The following is a 19,634-nucleotide window of genomic DNA, read 5'->3' as shown; positions in this document are numbered from 1 at the left end:
TGCATTTTATACAATACGAAGCCCCAACATGTTCAATATTAAATAAACAAAAAAAGACAAGATGAAACTAAAAATGATATGCATAATCCTCCCCACAAGTGAACATGCCACTTTAGGAGTTTTTGAATGGATTAGGGTAACAAACATTTTTTATTGCAGTAGCCTACCTGCAATTTTACTATTTCTAACATTTATATTTTTTTCAAAAGCGCAATAAAAAGGAAGACATTCGTGATATCTAATTTAAACAGGCCTAGTAGTTATAATAGTTAATAGTTATTTAGAGTTTCGACCGAGTTAAAATAAAACAATGCATTTAGAATTTCCCTAAATAGAGTTATTATATTTTTGGAGGGAGACCAAAAATGCTACATATGGAAATTCCGGGGAGCATTTGAAGGTAGCACTCTTAAATCCCCTTGACAGGCCAGTCGCATGTCGCGTGCTTTCATGTTAATAGCTAACGTTTTGTTAGACACAATATAAAACTATAGCCTTGTAATTAGGGTGTTAACATTTTTCTCAACTACCAACTGTTTCGGCCTTAACATCAGTCCTAAACCGGGTTTAGTTGGTGTCAGCGGCGTCAGTTAAAAAGCTAGCTTGAATCACTTAAACAAAGAGGTAACGTTAATAGCATAATATAAGTAGCCTATCAGAGCTTGAACGTTAGCTATAGCTAGATCTGCCCCTGTTTTGACAAGCGTTTCCTCTTTCACTTCAACCACAAGCTGATACTACAGACACAGCATTGCACACACACACACACACACTCGCACTGCTCGCTGAACAGATAAGCCACAGACACATCCCCTTGTAGCAGCCTGCTGTAACGTTATAAACCTCCACATCTCGGCAAGCCTTTAACAGCTGCTTCACAGTTCACACACCAGAGGAGGAACTCGGGATCAGTCTGGTAAGTTTTTTTCGGTTTATGTTTCACGTGTAATGGGATTTTAGCTGTCTGCAAAGCCACAATACACTTTTTAATTTTTATATCACAGAAACCTATGTTTTTTTTCTGCCAGTTTAAAGTCGACTTAAGGAAGTCATGTAAGCCTATATATTGTTGTGTGCCTCTGTATTGTCACTGAGGCTTAAAATGGGTCCAAATACAGGCCTAATACATTTAAGAAGAAAACAAATTCCACCTGAAATTCATCAGGCAACATTTCTGTCCTCAATATGTGAAATCTTCTTAAAACAAATAGGCTATCTCAGTGATTACCTAGCTACCCCTAAACCTATACTTTAATGCAGAGCGGCTGTTATTTTCTTTAAAGATAATGGACATTTTCTTTTAGAGCAAAAGTGTACACTTGGCCTATTTGCAAGTGGCCATTTATATATGATGACACTGTGTGTGAGTAATTGCAGATTTAACTGTCATGTCAAAATCATATTTTTTTTGGAGTTTTATATGTTTTCCAAGGAGTGACCATACAGTTATGTGTCACTGTTTGACTGTGTGGATGGGTGGATGGGTGGTTACACTTGTGTTTTAAAGAATCCATTCAATGTCAGCATGGCTCACGACTCTGTCATCCCCTCAGTGTGAGTCATTATGTATGATTATGTATGATTTTGATTAGCATCACATAAGAATGTTCTGGAATGTTTGCGTTTGTGTGAGCTGTTCTTTCCATTGTTATCCTTCCTGTCTTGTTTCCTTTCTGTGATCATTGCTTCCAGACAGCAGGGCGACTGCAGTGCTGTCACAGTAGCCTAAATGACAGTGAATAACACTCAGCAGCTCACTGTGCCTTATGTCAATTACTTTGTTTTCCCCCCCAGGATGCCGTACTGAAAGTCTTGTAAAATAATGAAGTTTATTTTAATAGAAGGAAAGCTGCATTCTAATGTTAAATATTGATGTGAAAACAGTAGTGTCTGAATAGCCGTCAGTAGGCTGGAATTTGTGACTGCTGATGTATCTGATGTATCATTCACCTAAAAGTTTTCCATTTTACTGACTATATTTCACTATCAATTAGGACCAAACATAGAAGTTGAAGCCCACATACTGTTTGTATTTGCTGTGTTTTGACATTCCTGCATGTGTTGGAGACTTAGGCTATTTAGTGCTGAAATGATTAGTCGATTAAGCTTTTTGTCGATCTGCAAAAAATAAATCAACTAGTTTAATAACTGGCTAAGGGTTAAAGTAATTTAGTTATTAAGCAAACCCGCCCAAACATTTGCTGGTTCCAGCTTCTTAATTGTGAGGATTCTCTTCTTTTTATATATAGGCTATATATCTTTGTACATTGATAAACAGTATACAGTATAGTGGTTTTGTGCTATGGGTCAGACAAAACAAAGCCTACTTGAAGACATCAACTTGGGCTCTGGCAAACTGCCATCTCCTTCATCATTTAATCAAACAAATAAGTGAAAGATTAATCAATGATGAAAATAATCTGTTGCAGCCTTACACTTTTGAAGTAAAGAGTTGGCTTAAAATAGTGCATTTATCTGAACAAAGTCACATTAATGTTCACCACATTTCATGCCCATTGTACTTTTTTGGGGGCATTTCTTTATGAACGATACACCTTGAAGATAGCCATTAGGGCCAACATTTAAAATGCTGATAAATAAAGCTTATTGGGCCTAAGAGCATAGTGTCCAGACACAGGAGGGCAGTATTACTCTTACTAACACTGGTGAAACACTGGTGAAACTGAGTCTGAAACGCCCTGAAACCTTGCATTTCTTTGCACTACTACTTTGCACTCAACCATCATATTTAAATCACTCCTCCTGTCATATTTTCCTGTGAATGTACTATCAGTGTAAATGCTGTTGATACGACTTGCCCCCTGTCACTTTCTTTGTCCTGCTCCAGGAAATATTATATTAGTATTATATAGGCCTATCTGAATTTCAGGACTGATAAATCAAAGATTATTGACATTCATAAGACAGAAACTGTGATTAATGACAGCCAGTGTTTACTGGCTAAGACTATCAGGTGTGTTTTATGTGTCCTGTTAATGATTACATTGTCAGTCTAAAATTATAGACTTAAAGGTAAGGGAGTGTTTTAGGCTATTGCTCATGCAGTTAATGCGTGTATAGCCTAATTATTCATAATCTGTTTGTTCTCACAGATTTGAACAATTCCGACGTGGAAAAAGGAGGATGGAGCCATTTAAGGTGTCCCACTGGATTGTGTGACTAATATCTTATTTTAAATTGTATGAGTCACGGTTTAAGTTTCAACTATTTTCATAATTGAACCACTGAGGGTGTGTCTGGGACGGTCACAGTTAGGCTACTACTACGGCATGCAGGATGGGCCAAACTCGCTCGGATCTATCGCACACCACAGCCACCCCAGGCAAAGCGAAGTGGAAAGCAGGCGAAACAGCCCATCGACTCAGTCTCTGCAGATCTAGGAGCGGAGAGAAGCGACGGGGTGGCCAGTTGAACAGGAATCCGATGAAAAATAAAGTGTTATCGTGTCTGGGAAGGAGAAAGCGAGACTCTAGCCAAACAGAAGCGGATTTAGGTTGCGGAAACGGAGCCGGAGATCCAGCAACGCGCCGCGATCACCGAGTAGGAAAGTTGCCGAGGGACGAGGTTGTCTCGGCGGGTGAGGAACATCGAGCATCCCCGGGTTGTTTTGAGTCACCATCTGGCGTCGATGATAATGTCGAAGCTATCCAACACGCCGTGAACCGAGAGGCAGCGGCTGGGTCGTCCGATGCGTCAGGTTTGGAAACGCAGACCGGTGAAGTCAGCGGTGCTGGCAGCGAAGAGCCGAAACCCGAGCGAGAGGACAATGCTTCGGAACCTCCGACGGGAGCCATGGAAGACCAGCCACTGTGGGGAAACTACCAGCATCGTATTGTGACTGAGGCTCGTGAATTAACGCGGACTAGTCTGAGTTCAGCCCCGCTGCTCACATCTGACCCCGACACTGAGCGGACTTTCTCCAGCTTGTCCCCAGATCAGCCTTTGGACAGTGGACTGTCGGTAACAGGCGATCACGCCGAGGCTAAAATGACAAAAAGTGAGTGCAGCTGTCCGGTTGAAAGTGAGAGTCGAAAAAATTCAGATCAGGCCCCTCGGGGTCCCCCAGGAAGCCAACGTTTCCCAGGAACCATACCGAAACTCATCATAACTAGAGACCCCAGTCCGACCCGCTCTCAGGACACATCGGCCCTGCTGACCGCCCGAACGGAGCTCGGCACCGGCTCGTGTCTGGAACCTCAGCCAGATGATGAGTCCCCCTGCTCGGACAGCGGCTGCGGAGGGTCCCCTGCGCTGATGCGCTCTCCGAGGAAGCTGTCCAACTCCTCCTCCATCGGTCTGTCCTCCGCCTCGTCCTTCGAGGAGTCCGAGGACGACTTCACTGGGAGCGACATCGAGTCCAGTCTGTCTCCGGCCCGGTCTTTGTGTAGCCCGGACGATTGCACAGGGGTGAGTGCCTTTTTCAGATTTTTCCAGAACAAACCCATGATTGAAATTGCCTGTGCAGTTCAATAACTATGAACAATCACATTATGGACTGCCAGCTGTAGCCTACTTCAAAAAAAACAACACAACTACGTCTTACTGCTTTGTAGCTATACCAAAAAATTACCAAATGTAAATATTGCGCAACTGACCATAGACTACCAAAGCAGGTAGGCTACAGTAGGCATATGTGGCCATTCCTCAACTGAACAAACCATGGTGTCCAGTGCAGATTTACTACACAGCAAAATAACTGGTTTGAGGAAAACAATAGAATAGAAAATGTTAATGTACAAATCCATGCAAACACACACTACACACACTGCATACAGGACACATGCAGGCCAACAACCATGTGAACATGAAGACACATGCGTTTCCCACAATGACACATCACTGGCTGCCAGATGTCAACTTTATCACATTGCTGTTGGTCAAATCACCATGCTGCAGCGCATGTCACAGATTAGATGTGTAAAAGCTGTTCAAACTATATCATATTGATATTTTAAGGTATTCGATTCCAAGGAAATGATGATCTATGTGTTGTGCAAATTACAAAAACCATGCCCCAGCCCAGTCAATCAGGTGGTTTGCTGTACAGCATTTGTCTTGTGTGCTTTGGTGGATCTCTTGTTTGTATCAAATGACTGAGAAAATGTCAGTGACGAGTCACAACATTAAATCGATTTTCCGATGCAATGTGTCTAATGTGTAGTTCAAAGCCTTAACGGTCGGACTCGCATCCCTGATAATGAAACACGACTATAATACATTTAAACTGCCTCTTATCTCCAACCCCCACTTTTGTATCCCTTTACTCCCATGGCTCATGATCACATGGATTTGCTGAGATTAGATGTGACGTAGGACCATTTAAACACTGTATGGATGGACGTTTGAATAATTTGTCATCCCATTTAAGCTGTCACTTCAGCACAATTATGCAAAGATGCTATCATAGCAGTCTAGAAGTTAGTTTACTGCCCCAGAGGCTTAGGGTTTCCTCTCCTTCAGACATTAGATGTAGTTTAAAGTTTCCAAGTAGGAAGTTGCTCCCCTCCCCCTGAGTCAGGCGGCTTTGATGTACTGTCGACTAGAAATGCTTGGAATGAGACAAGTCTTAAAAACAGATGCCTCTACTTAAATTTTCCAGTATCTCCACTTCTCTGCAGTGTGTAAATCCTGAATATCCAGGTTTTCTGTTCCGGCCACATCACCAAGCCTGCAGGTTGAAAGATGTTCAACATGCCATTCATATTGCGCTGCTGAAAATGTTGAAACTTGGCAGAAGTAGTTGTACTCGTATATATTTTTCAATAATCTAGCCCCAGTTATTTTTCCACAGATGGTCCACCCTCATCAGGTATTTTATTTCTTATTCCAGAGATGGACATAACGGAGAAAAATGTGACTTTAGTCTGATTTCACGGTAGTTTGACCACCTCGGGCCCCTACTTTACCATATTTTCACTGTCATTAGCTGGTCCTGGACCTTACACACTTTACAGTTCATCTGACCGCTGCACCAAACACTGCTGCCTTTATGATCATTGTTAGGTGGAAATAGACCTCCAGTTGATGACACATAACTGGTATATTGCTGTGATTCATATTCATGTGTATCAGAGTGAGTTTGCTCAGGTCTACACAAACATTGAAATACCGTCAGCAGGGTAGACTATTATATCTTTCTTTTCTATATGAACAAATCTTTTGATTTTCCCAAAAAATGTTTTATTCATTTTTACAGGGACAATGCATTAAATGTGCCAACATTACTAGAAAGGCTCATTTTCAACAGTTTTCCCTTGGCCAGATGTAAAATTAGCCATTAAAACAATAATAAAACAAACAATATTACAGACAAAACATATCGCATACCAACAGAAGGACTACAAAATCCTTACAAGAAACAAGCTCAAATTCATTCTCCTTCCAGGAGTGTAGCACAAAATTCTGAGCCCTGTAGAAAGGCATTCTCTATGGGCCCCTCCCCGCATCTACAGCTATTTATTGTAGCATCTTTTTGGGCCGTCCTCACATGAAGGTCCTGGGTACTCAGTCCCCTCTCCACCCCCAGTCTGACACCCCTGTCTCCTTATATCATGTTAGCTTAGTTTGTGTCGGTGAAACATCGATGGACATACATCTTGATATACAGTGAGGTACGACACCATATTATTTTCTCAACCAATTTAAATCAAAAAAGTATTAATCATTTTGATTCTGGCCTCATTGTTATCATCCTATCATATCCTTAAGGTTCAGATGACCAATGTAAAGTCTGGGCTTCTATGTACTCCCAGCTTTAGGGCTGCGACTAAGGACATTAACGTTATTGATTAATTTGCCAATTATGTTTTTAACTATAAAATGTAAGAAAATACAGAAGAAATACCCTATATCCTTTCTTGAGCCCAAAGTGACATCTTCAGATGTCTTGTTTTGTCCGCCCAGTAGTCTAAAACACAAAGATATTTAGTTTAGATGTTATAAAAACAGAGACCAGTCCAGAGACCAAATCCTTTCAATTGTTTAATCGACTAATAGTTTCAGCTCTGCACAGCTTGTGATACTTCCACCCACATGGTTTTGAATGAGATTTCCATATTCAAATAATAATTCCCATTTTCCCCTGTTTTATCATGTCAGAGGGTACAATGATTTCCAAAGTATAAGTTTCTTAATAGATAGGAACAAATAATCTAACTCTCATTGTAGCATTGTTCGTGTCTCTCCTGGATTAGTCTTTCATTTTGACTTAAATCATGTGAGTCTTTAACCGTCACATTTCTCCACATGACAAACGTATGGATCGGCTGCCAGTCAGTCACACTAATTATTATTTGAATCAGCAGGTCAGTGGACAGTGTAATTCCCTGACAATAACACTGACAGCCAGGAAATGAGCAACCTGATTAGTTGCACTTGAGCTGTTGTAACAAACATGATGACGCCGGCTGGTGGTTTCTGAGAATGGCTGTGTCTTAATGGGCACGTTTTGTCCTCTCGCTGTTGAGTAAAAGCTCTTTCGTCATACAGTCACTAAGTAGGAGGGTGTGTGTGTTTGTTGTTATTGGCTTTAAAAAGCTGGGGCCACGCTGTCAGCTCCCAGACAAACCAGTTGCATTTTGTACGCTCTGTGAAGCAAATACTTGCTCAGACATGCATTCTCAGCGAGACGCACACAGCGATGCAGTGTTGCATTCAGAGTTCAGTGTGTGTCATGGAAAATTGGGCTGAAGGCAGAGCCTGTTGCTAGGTGACATTGTTGCCATATATGGTACTTTTTTTTTTCTCTCTCCTTGTCTTGTTCTCTCTTTCTCACTCAGACAGTATCTACTCTGTCCCTGACATTTGAATGTTATTAGACGTTAATTCCTAGAAAAGTCTGCTCAGCCAACAATGCACATATTATTTTATAATTTATTATAACATTATGAGACACTCTTTCTCCCCTCTTAATGTTTTGCCCCGAAACCCCATGAGACAGTGGAACGGAAAATGAGTGTAAGCAGACGTAAGATAGACAAAAACATATACTCAAACTTTGAACACGTAGCCTACACATGATGATGATTCTTATTCATGCATGCATATTCACATGAGCCACAATTGCAGACTTGTTTTCCGTGTCACCCATTATACAAAGTCCCACACATCACTCCCACAACACTTATACACACAATCCATGCTACAAAGCAAAAAAAGAAAGAAATACAATACATGCTGTTTGTTTGGATCCACATTGCTATTATAAACTACTGTATTTCTACAGTGTATACTTCAAGTATTCAGATCCTTTAAAAGTAGCAATGCCACATATAGTATACCTAATCTTAAGTAAGTATAAGGCCTCAATGCACAAAATAGACCCTGTGAGTGTTGTCATATATTTGTTTCATTGGATTAAATATTACTGATATTTGGAAATTGACTAGTAACTAGTAAAGTGGAGTAAAAAGAACAGTATTTCCATCGGATTTGCAGTTGAGAAGGGGATATGTACTCCTCCACACATACAGTAGAGTAAATGTACTTATGTACATTCCACCACTGATGACATTGTCTTGTCTGTGTCCAATAAAAATGGATGATTTTTGAATTTTAATCTGAAAGTGTTCCTTTATGGATATGAGGTAGCTCTGACTTTTTTAAGATAAATAAACCATTCAAAAACCCGCAGGTTTAGCTCAAAATACATTGTCACAAAAGTGAAAGACTATATAAAGAATATTTTCATTATCGATTATTCAGTTAATTATTTGTTCAATTTGTCATTTAATCCATAAATAATAGTGAAAGTTATTTAAAAAAAAAAAAAGTGAAAATCTATTCAATTTACAGTGATTTAGAAGACAAAATGCCAGCAAATCCCCTCATTGGAGAGGATTTAACCAACAAATATGTTGTATTTTCCCTTCATAAATGACAAACGACGACTCAATTATCTAAATTGCTGACGATTCATTTTCAGATTAATCGATTCAGTGTTTGTTTTATCTGAAGTCTCTTTTCTGAAGATGATATTTAAAAGCCATCCCATCTTCTGTTGGTTCAGTGGCCCACCACAGCTGAACTGCTTGAACGCTAAAGACTTAAGGGAAAGGGATGTGGTTTTAAAGTAGTGAAGTCGTTTTGAGAAAAGAGCTCTGACAGTACCTGAAAACACCCTCAGTTTATGCACATGCAGTCACTCCTATAGCTGGTGATAGTCGTCTTACAGGTTACACATACACACACACACACACACACACACACACACACACGGTTACATAGTACTGAGGAATTTCTCATGCATACAAAAGGAGAGCGAGGGTATGGGAAGGCCTGTATTCCCTACCCCCATGAGTCTGGCAGGAGATTGGCTCAGGACAGGCCATGTGGGGATTAGGGGATGAGAAACGGAGGAGAATAACAAAGGTGAGACTGAAGGGAAAGAGAAGACAGTTCATTGTGTGGAGGTTAGTACCTTCAGGGAGAGAGAGTGAATGATTTAGGACAGGAAGTAAATGGAAAGGGGACTAGTTCAAGCCGGCAGATGCTAGAAAAAGGGAGTAAAATGACAGCTTTAGGTATGTGGATATGCTTGATGACGGCAAAGAAGATATATTGAGAAAGTTGGAGAGGAAGGGAGGAGCGACACAATGTTGAAACAGGAGAACGTGTGAATTTGGATGACAAAAAAGGTTGTAGAGAAGGGGGTCAGAGTGAGAAATAAGTGTGACCTTATAACTGAGGGGAATACAGCAAGGGTTTACTGACTGAAGCCGGATACCTGGAATAAGACAGCATTAGCTCGGAGCTAACTTGGTTAAAAAAGGTTATAGATGATTGTGAAGGATCTCAGGCCCACAGGGAGGCAGATGTCCCTAGCGCTTGCCCGTGGAGACCCTGTGCTGATGGTGCAGAGTATTTTGAGCTGGCTGTGTTCCCGCTTAGTCTCCGGGGCTGTGTGTGCTTGTGTCAGCGCCTGCCTGCTCCTCCACTATTGCCCTGTCTGCCAGGTAAGAAATGGAAAGCAGCAAATGCAGCGACACATACTGTCGAGTGTATTTGTTGACGCCATGCTTCTTCAGAAAGATGATACGAGGGTAGATTATATTCAATGCGGGTGACAGGTTTGGGTATTCAAATGTACATGTGATTGGTCTCCCAGTCTCTTGTTGCTGTTACAGAATGTGATGGTTGTTTGGCACATAGTATGCAGTCAGCCCTGTGTAACTGATGATCTCTCTTAAGAAGCCAGTAATCCAACCAGCAGGATCAGTGTGCTTTAGGCTGTAATACATTGTGCAATCAGTTCATTTCTCAGACTTCAATTTTGACAAATACGCTCAGTGTATTAGATTTATTAGGTACATCTCGCTAAAACTAATGCTTTATACTGAGAGGTATCAACCCCACTTACCACTATCTCACTATATTGCAATACCCATTGACAGCATTACGAACTAAAGCCTTAGTTAGTATTAGTTTTAGCTAGGTGTACCTAATAAACTGGCAACTGAGTGTAGTTGCCTCTTCCTGAAGTTTGTTAGACCAGCCAGCAGATCAAAAGCAGATTACACTAGATAAATTGCAGGGGACTGTGTCCTCGAAAAATAACCTCGGAGTATAGCGGAGTTGATTGAGATCCTACCAAACACGTGAAACCTTTTAGCAAAATTTGTGTAATTCTTACATTTAATACTCAATACATGAAATGTGTTACTTTTAATGAAAACTTAGAAGAAATAAAGTTTCCACTGTATGTAGCTGTCAAGTTATTAAGAGTAGTTTGAAAGATAACCTTTAGCTAATGACTATAAAAAAAATAGCATATTAAACTAGTTATAGCTGTATCAAGGGCAAATAACTAAGTACTCTTCAAAATGGGTTCAAACATATTATTTCCATGATGATCCTCTTCTTTTCCTCCCCAAAGCACATTACTTTAAACAATATTATATGTTGATGATATTCTTGCCTTGCTCTCTTACTTGATCTTGTGGTCAGTGTGACTCCTTCCAGTATGACCTTTGTTTTTTTTGTGTGTGGGGGTGTGTGTGGCTTGATAAGGAACAGACAGACAAATAGAGGCAGTTGGAGTGTGATCAGAGTAAACAAACAAGAACATAGAGAATGCCTTTGGGAAGACAAAATGGCATTTGATTGAAAGAAAGTGGTAGAGACAAGCAGCAGTGAGACTTCTATTTGACTTAAAGTGGAGAAAAATATAAATAACTTGAGCACATTCTTCTGCATCAACTCTTTGGGGAATGAAGAAGAAGCTTATAAAACAACGAATGTTGAAATGAACTGTTATATATTCGTGAGTTATATAAAACAGAGTGGAGATGGTGAAGGTTGAACTGTGAAAGCTGAAATGTGACCTCCGTATTTAAAAAGCTGGGGTGTGTGGGATGAAGAGGCAGGATGAGACAGCAATACCAATATACAGTTTGCTCAGTTTGAAACAGTCCAGGAGTTCTATATATCATTTTTAGGGATTCTTTTATCCAAACACCTCCATAAGCAGCATTAGCTCTGGCTGTGACTGGTAATTTTAGTCCAGTACAGTACATTTGACCCCACAGAGTCAACACATTAAGCTGTCAGCTTGAAGCAATTAGAGAGAGAGTCTGATGGCATTTGGATAAGGGCAGTGAAAGAAGAGAGGATGGAGATTTGGGTGTCTGCTGCCCCCCATCCCCCTTGCACCTCTAGCAAAAGAAAAGCCGGTTACTGTGGTCTGATGGGTAAATACGGTTTGCGTTTTGTCCGCACATTTTTGGACTGCAGTGTTGGCGGTTTCTTAAAATGGATATTTTACAGCAACTACAGTATGTGGGTCCAGCAGGCAGGAAACGTCAGGCAGTTTCACAGATACACAGAACAACCTATGATGTAATAACGTGATCCTAGCAAGATAATTTCAATGCACCGAATTGCATATAATCAAACAGCCCAAAACAACCACCTCAAATAATTCAAATACACGGATCAAGGCTAAAAATGTGTGTATTTCAGAGCAAAATACTAAATGTCAAGTATGTCCTGTTACTTTAAAGAACTGATAAACAAAAACAAACCTTGAGCTGAGTCCTCAGTCTTATAGACTCTTGTGTTATGAACTTTACATAACAGGTTCATAATTATCCCTTACAGCAGCACTTTGGAGGCCAACCACTGGCGACAGTTTTACTGTAATGACCAGGTTGAGTGTCTGAAGGTGAATTGCTTGTTGTCTTTTATGTGTATAAGGTTAGGTGGGATATTTCTCTGCTCTATATGAATACAACTGTCCTGTTGTGAACAGGGAAAAGACGAAACATTCAGGGAAGTGTAGAAGAGTATTTTTACCCTTTTCAAGAGCTTAAAGTCAAGGGTGCAGCTAGATCTAAAGGAAAGGTTGAAGGAATGCATAAACAAAACACTCAATCAGTCATCAATGCAGGGGGAATATCGTGTGAGAGATGGCTTTTTGAATTCCAGGTCGATGTATTCACTACCAAGAAATAAAGAACTAAGAAATCAGAAAATAAGAAAAAGCCCATGGTAGTCTTTATCCTAACCAAGCCAAAATTCGTTCGGTTCGATGGGTAAGACATGTCAAAATGAGGGAGCGGAAATTATCTCATGTTGCAAATGTTGTGAAATGCAGTTGGTGTCAAGTTTCATCGCTGTTCTTTGCCTTGACAGTGGCAGAGGTTTTGTCAGGGTTAATCTGTTGATGGGATTGAAGGTCTCAGGTCACAGGTGTCTCATAGTCACTCCCTCATTACTCTCTGCCTGTTGTGTCTCTCTTAAATCCTGACATTGACCAGCTGTCTGACGAAGCACAGACATGTTGTTCAGTTTCCCATCATAAGGAACCAACAGAATCAAATGATAAAATGGTTAAAGCCCCTGAAAACTTGGTATCAAATTTTACGTTTTTCTCAATAACACAAGATATTCACAACTAAGCACATACTTACTTAATAAGCAACTTTTACTTACTCATAGTAAGAGGCTGGTTGAGAGAATATTCTTTCAGGGCCTTAAAGTTACACAACAGCACTCCTTTAAACTCAAATAATAATAAAAAAGATTCTAAGGTAAACACCCCCTCCCCCTGTTTCCGTTGCATTAAGACACTGTTTTATTGTGACAGAGTTTTAACAGAGCAGCTGTGGAAAGAATGCATGTGAGGAGAGCAGAGATAGGCTGACATGCAAACATGGCAGAGATAGGCCTGGCAGGGCAGCACAGTCATTCGCAGAAGTTATTTAGTTATGAAAAGATTAGTTTTATTATTATAGTCTCCTGTCCCTGTGTTTTATTACTCACATTAACCCTGTTTTGCCTTTGTCACACTCCCGTGTTCCTGTGTACATTATATTTGCATATAGTACACACAATAAAACATTGTAGCAATGTTTAGAAAGACTGTAAACTGAAGAGCCAAGGGAAATATTCAATTATGTTGTTTGCCTCTCAGTAATGTCTACTGTAATGTCACACACACACACACACACACACACACACACACACACATGCGCACACATTCCTATTCTAAACTGGCTGTCCGTTTGTTGTGATTTCCCACACACACACACACACACATGCGCACACATTCCTATTCTAAACTGGCTGTCCGTTTGTTGTGATTTCCCACACACACACACACAAGTGTTAATCAGTCAATGTTCCTCGCAGATTGCTTGCGTCAAAGCCCCTGTTGCACACTGTCCTTGCTCTGGTGTTTCCCAACGCAGATAACCGTTACACACACGCACAGTTTTGGAGAGTAGGGCTGTGTTTTACGACACCACAGTGGTGGCTTTGGTAAATGTTTTATGAATGGGTTTTGTCACGTACCTAGTGCACCTGGCCTTGGCTAAAGGGGAGTATCTGTCCAATGTCTACGTGTGTGTGTGTGTGTGTGTGTGTGCGCACTACAGGGTGTGTTTTCCTTTTTAATGAATAATCATTCTCTTGCCTGTACTGTATTTAGCTCAGTGCTTTATTGTGACCAGAAAAGAAACCTTCGCACTGATTAGTCAGAGCTTCAGATTTGTCATTTGTGCGACGACCCACGCCTTTTTGTAACAAGAGGATGACGTCCTTCGTCGTTTTTCCTTTTCCAGAATAAGTCCTGGCAGAAATTGAAGACCATGGTCCACTGGTCCCCCTTCGTCGTGTCCTTCAAGAAGCGTTACCCATGGGTGCAGCTCGCTGGTCACGCAGGTATGCATAAATATACATTGTTTGCTCAACTGCACAACGTCCTCAGACATGCATTATTTTATCTTCAGTCTTTACCTCTGTATGTCTCCTTCTCCAAGGTAACTTCCAGGCTGGGGAGTACGGCCGCTTGTTGAAGCGATACTGTGAGTGTGAGCAGCAGTGCCTACAGAAGCTGATGAAGGACACTCTGCGCCCCCATGTACCAGGTTATTATGGGGTAGTACAGAGAGACGAGCAGGACTATAACCTGATGGATGACCTGCTGGCTGACTTCGACTCGCCCTCCATCATGGACTGTAAGATGGGCAGCAGGTAATTAAGCACACAATGAAGGAAGCGTAATTGTGTGGCGAACATTTTCCAAGAACTTATTGACAGCAGGAGCCATTTAATCTTGTTCTTTTGGAAGATACAGTCAGCCTTGAAAATGAACCTTTGTGTACACATATAAGCCTTAACACAGTTTGCTTCCATTAGTTATCTGCCTCTCTATCAAATTTACTGTAAAAAATAATAATAATAATAATAATAATAATAATAATAATAATGGCGGCTGTATTTGTAGTCAACAAAATGCTTCACAGGAACTAAAATAAGAGTTTAGTAGGACTAAAACGATTAGAAAATGACAATATACATAACACAGTCCCTCCAGAAAAACGCAATTATGCGATTGCATAATTCAATGCATAATCAGCCAAAGTCTGCATATTTATGCGGGGGCCGCATTTTTTCAAATACGCCGCACTTTCGCCGCATAAATTGCCGATTTCCACGCAAAATATGCGGGGCTTGCATGATTTCATATTCCCCGCATTTTTGTTGCAAAAAAGTCACATATATCTTAGCAGAAAGTTGAAAAATGTTGTTTACTTCACACAAGTTACCATGGGAACGTTATGAAGTGACGTAATTACGCGACGTGAACATCATCAAAAAGCTGCAAACCCCACGATGAAGCCATGATGAAACCGTTATTTTTGCAAGTTCCCGCAATTTCATCACATAAAATTGCATAAATATCCCGCATATTCCATCACATTTTTTAAGAAAACGTGCCGCATAATCAAGGATTTTTGCCCGCAACAATCACAATAAAACTCTGCATTTTTCTGGAAGGACTGATAACAATGAGGACATAAAATCAATACAGAATGAATTAATTAATAGCAAAGAGAAGGAAAGGGAATGAAATAAAATATAAAAATGCATACTTACTTTTCAGGACGTACTTGGAGGAGGAGCTGATAAAAGCCAGAGAGCGTCCACGTTTGCGGAAGGACATGTACGAGAAGATGGTGGCAGTGGACCCCGGGGCCCCCACAGAGCAGGAGAGGGCCCAGCAGGGAGTCCTCAAACCCAGATACATGCAGTGGAGGGAGACGCTCAGCTCCACAGCCACCCTGGGCTTCCGCATCGAAGGCATTAAGGTCAGAGGTCATCCTGGACATGCAGCCTTATGAGCATGCCTGGCTGTAGTACTCAGTGCTAGTGAGGCAACAAGAAGTTTCTATAAGAATCAATAAATGGGGGTAAATATTTATCAGTCTGTTCATTGGATGGACCACACACACTGGAGAGGAAACGGAAAACCATTTTTGGGCTAGATGACTGTTTGTTCTTTAAAAAATAAATCTAGGGCTGGTTATCAGGTCACACTAGTAACTGTAGATTCGCGTGAACTCGGACATGAATAGAAGTATTCCATGACACTGAGCATTTAAAGCAGCAGCTGTATTTTCCAGTGGAACAAGTGTAAGCAGCCAAGCTGTGGCAGTGAAATTTATATATTTGTATGTAAGTATTTGTAAGTTAGTATTTGTTGTTGTTTCCCATTGCATCCTCGGCAAAACTAAAAATTAGAACTAATTTACTTACTGTACTGCACTGAATACTCAGCAGGTTACAACAGAACTTGCAGCTGGAATGAATCGGGAAGCTTTAAATGAATAACTAAATTTAAATATTGTCCTCGTGCAGGTAGAAAATAGCAATAAAAGGGAGAGAATAAGAAGGTATCTTGTTTCCTTTTTTTCTTCAGAAGTCTGATGGAACTTGTAACACCAACTTTAAGAAGACGAAGCACAGGGAGCAGGTGATGCAGGCCTTGAAGGACTTTGTAGCTGGTAACACTAAGATTCTGGTATGGTACTAGTTTTTACTATGTTACTAGTTCTGCTGCCGTTACTGCCCGTGTTTTTTTTAAATGTAAAACGGCTAGCTTTTTTTTTTTTTTTTTTTTTAAAGTTCAACCTGTCACTAGTTACCTAGCAACAGGTCCTGGCCAAGAAATAGGTTGCCGCATAATCCCCTCCATAACGGCAAACTGTTGTTTATACGTGTATGTTTTTTTTGTACAGTATGTATTATACAAACACAATATAATGTTTTGATTGTTGATGTTTAGAGGTGTTGGTAGGCGTATTTTGTGACATTTGTGACTTTTGGACAGAGCCAGGCTGGCTGATTCTGTTTTCAGTCTTTATCCTAAGCCAAAATTAGCCAGCTGCGGGCTGTAGCTTCATATTTACTGTACAGACTGTGGTTTTTCAAATGTATTAAGCAACAACTGCATAGAAGAAGGATGGAAGGCTTTTGACTGTGGGAAAGAAGAACATATATGTGTCTGTCTATTTTTCAGATGCCCTACATCTCTTTATTTTTCTCTTTTTCTTAGAAACTCTACCTGCAGCAGTTGGAGGAACTTCGATCCGTTCTTGAGCAGTCTCACTTCTTCAGGACACACGAGGTGAGACACACTGACACACACTCCGTGTTCATGATTTCTAAGCAAACCTGTTGGCCGAGTTGAAGATTTTGTGATAGAATCCCATCAGTAGCTTCTGTATTGAATCACTCACACACCTAAACTCACCTGTCTCACCCGTTTCTCCCATCGCAGGTCGTCGGCAGCTCTCTGCTGTTTGTGCACGACGCCTCGGGGAATGCCAGAGTGTGGATGATCGACTTTGGGAAGACGGTTCCCCTGCAGGCCCCTCTGACCCTGGACCACAGGACCCCCTGGATGGAAGGCAACAGGGAGGACGGCTACCTGTGGGGACTGGACAACCTCATAGACATCTTCAACAGTATGCTCCCACAGACACCTTGAGTGAAGGACTCAGAAGACTCCAATGAAACATTGGTCCATGTCCAGATGGTGGAAGAGATACAAGATCAGGAGAGTTTGGAGAAAAGAATAAAAGATTACACAACCTGAGACTGACAGAGGAAGGATTAGAAGAGTGCCAGCGGTTTGATTTTTATGACCCACACAATGATCCAAATGTCTTTATTCCATGTTACTTGTACTTAAGAAGAGGATGAACGAAGGCAAACACTTGATTTCTTTTGCAAAGTGTAGGATACCAAAGGACGACTTTATGCATAATGCTCCATTTGTGGAACTTGGGGACAGATGACTTGCGATGTGTTGAGGCAAACGGTAGTAGGAAGAGAAAGAGGGAGAATTGAATACAGAATTGTAACTTTTGTTACATGGGACTGTGGAGAGTACAGTCCTCCGAATGCATGGACCTCTGACAGTCACACAGACATACATTCAGTATTGCTCATCTCCCTCTGTTGGTTAGAGTTGCACTCAGCACTCTTGCAACCATGAAGTTGATTCAGAGGCATAAAACCTTTTCACGCAGCCTTCGAGGAGCATTGGGTAACGGGAGTTTACCACATTCTTGTCATGGACCACTTTCGATGTTTAGGTATACAGTAAACACTAAAACACTGGTCGGACTACGTGTTAACTAACTCAGTGTGTAAATACATTTTTATTTAATTTTTGTTTGGCCATGGTATACCCTCCTTACTTTGTTTGTACACTTTCTGTGCCTAGAGCTGTTTGATCATTCCAGTGCAGTGGACTATTTTCTCTTCCAAAGAGGTCACCCAAGTGTAAACTGATTTACAATATAATCCCAAAGTTTAACTTCTTGCAGAAAAGCATTTTCTAAATTTGGATTTGTGTATGATAATGCAGTGAGTTTTTTTTTTTTTTCCTCCCTCTTTTAACTGTGCAGTAATCAGCTTGGCAGCCATGTTTTGTCTGGAATTTGTTGCACTATGGGTCCTCACAAAGCCATTGAACAAATCAGGCGGTGCCTTTGTGTCTTAAGAATGGGGAGCAGCAGTCAAGTATTGGGTTTACAGATGCAGACATGGAGAAGTGTATAACATGAATTTAATTTGTTATCACTTCTCTCTGATCAGTGTTGCTTTAGATGATCAGATTAATCTGATCAGATTGCTTCAGTTGCTTGCGGGGAGTTCTGCAGCAAAGCAGTGGTGTAACGGGTGAAAAGAAACTGGAATTGGCCTACCTGGTTAAACTGCAGTCTGTTTAGGCTTTTAAGAGCTTTCACTTATGTTCCAGCTTACACGTGATCTTCAAACTGGAAATGTGAAATGTGTCTTATGATTCAACAGATGACGCATAATCGAATACAAGTCAAAATCTCATTTAGCTACATTAAACAGGCTTGTAGGGTTGAATTTTTGTATACGGAATGTAGTTTACAAAGAAACAACATTGTTCTATTTAGATAGTAAGTCAGTGCTTATGACCATATGTTTCAGTTCTTGACTGGAATGCAGCCATAACAGTGTCGAGTCTTCAAGATGTACTTCGACAGTGTCAGGCAGCACTGATTGGGCGTGTGCGTTAGCTAAACATCTGACTTCATGAAATTGGAATTCAAATTCAAGTTTTTCCAGTTCCTGTGTTTACAAAGTGTTATATTTCTTTGCCCACAAATCCTCTGTATTTGTAAAATGGCAAACTATCAGGTTTTCAGACTGGGTGCTGCTTTAAGAAAAACTGGATTCATAACTACATTTTGTATTTTTAAAGGCAGCGTATTTTAAAGTTGCAAAGCACAGACAGACTTTTGAAAATTGATATTAATTCCCTGCTTTGTCCAGCTCATGGATTGCAATAAACTGGAAGTAAAGAGTTTTCAGTTTTTGTTTTTTCTCGCTCACAGAACACACAACTCAGATCATACACTGCAAATCTCAAACCTACTCTCATTTCAGTGTTTAAGCGTCCAATATTGTAAAAAGTGTGATTTCCATGTCTTTTTTTTTTTTTTTATTCGAGATGCTATACAAATATAAAGTATCAAAACGCTCAAATCACAAAATATCCTTTTCTGACTTGAAATGCACGCTGCCCCTATTCAGAAACTGCCTTTAAAGGAGCCGTCGAGACTTCCGTACAGTTGTGATGTCACAACTATATTATATAGAGGTAGAAAGTGCTGCCACAGTGCCGTTAGTCATTTCTCAGATGCAATGACGGTACAGAGACAGAGAGAACGTAGATGCTGAGATGCTCTGTTGGAGCGCCTGTCTCTTTAAGCCCCTTCCAGAAAAAGACCAGTCTGCTCTGATTGGTCAGAGTTTACGGATCTCTGGAGTCTCAACATCAGTGCTCT

At 40.7% G+C, this 19,634-nt stretch overlaps 1 protein-coding gene across 1 annotated transcript; it reads left to right on the top strand.

The window, feature by feature from the left end:
• Positions 1–437: 437 nt before the first annotated feature.
• Positions 438–19,154, top strand: itpkcb (inositol-trisphosphate 3-kinase Cb). Its single transcript, XM_031296617.2, has 8 exons — positions 438–916; positions 3,114–4,428; positions 14,082–14,181; positions 14,280–14,493; positions 15,407–15,611; positions 16,223–16,324; positions 16,859–16,930; positions 17,084–19,154. The coding sequence occupies exons 2-8, from the start codon at positions 3,298–3,300 to the stop codon at positions 17,291–17,293; spliced, it is 2,034 nt and encodes a 677-aa protein (XP_031152477.1). The 5' UTR covers positions 438–916; positions 3,114–3,297; the 3' UTR covers positions 17,294–19,154.
• Positions 19,155–19,634: the final 480 nt, after the last annotated feature.

Source organism: Sander lucioperca, chromosome 5 (assembly GCF_008315115.2).
Source record: "Sander lucioperca isolate FBNREF2018 chromosome 5, SLUC_FBN_1.2, whole genome shotgun sequence".
Taxonomy (NCBI): domain Eukaryota; kingdom Metazoa; phylum Chordata; class Actinopteri; order Perciformes; family Percidae; genus Sander; species Sander lucioperca.
This window is presented reverse-complemented; position numbering and strand designations above follow the sequence as displayed.

What these genes read in the sequence shown, in the direction of transcription:
- itpkcb (XM_031296617.2), top strand. Translation starts at nt 3,298, where the DNA reads ATGGGCCAAACTCGCTCGGATCTATCGCACACCACAGCCACCCCAGGC. An exon ending in GACTGTAAGATGGGCAGCAG is followed by an intron (nt 14,494 to 15,406) that starts GTAATTAAGCAC and finishes CTTACTTTTCAG; the next exon opens with GACGTACTTGGAGGAGGAGC. An exon ending in TCCGCATCGAAGGCATTAAG is followed by an intron (nt 15,612 to 16,222) that starts GTCAGAGGTCAT and finishes TTTTTTCTTCAG; the next exon opens with AAGTCTGATGGAACTTGTAA.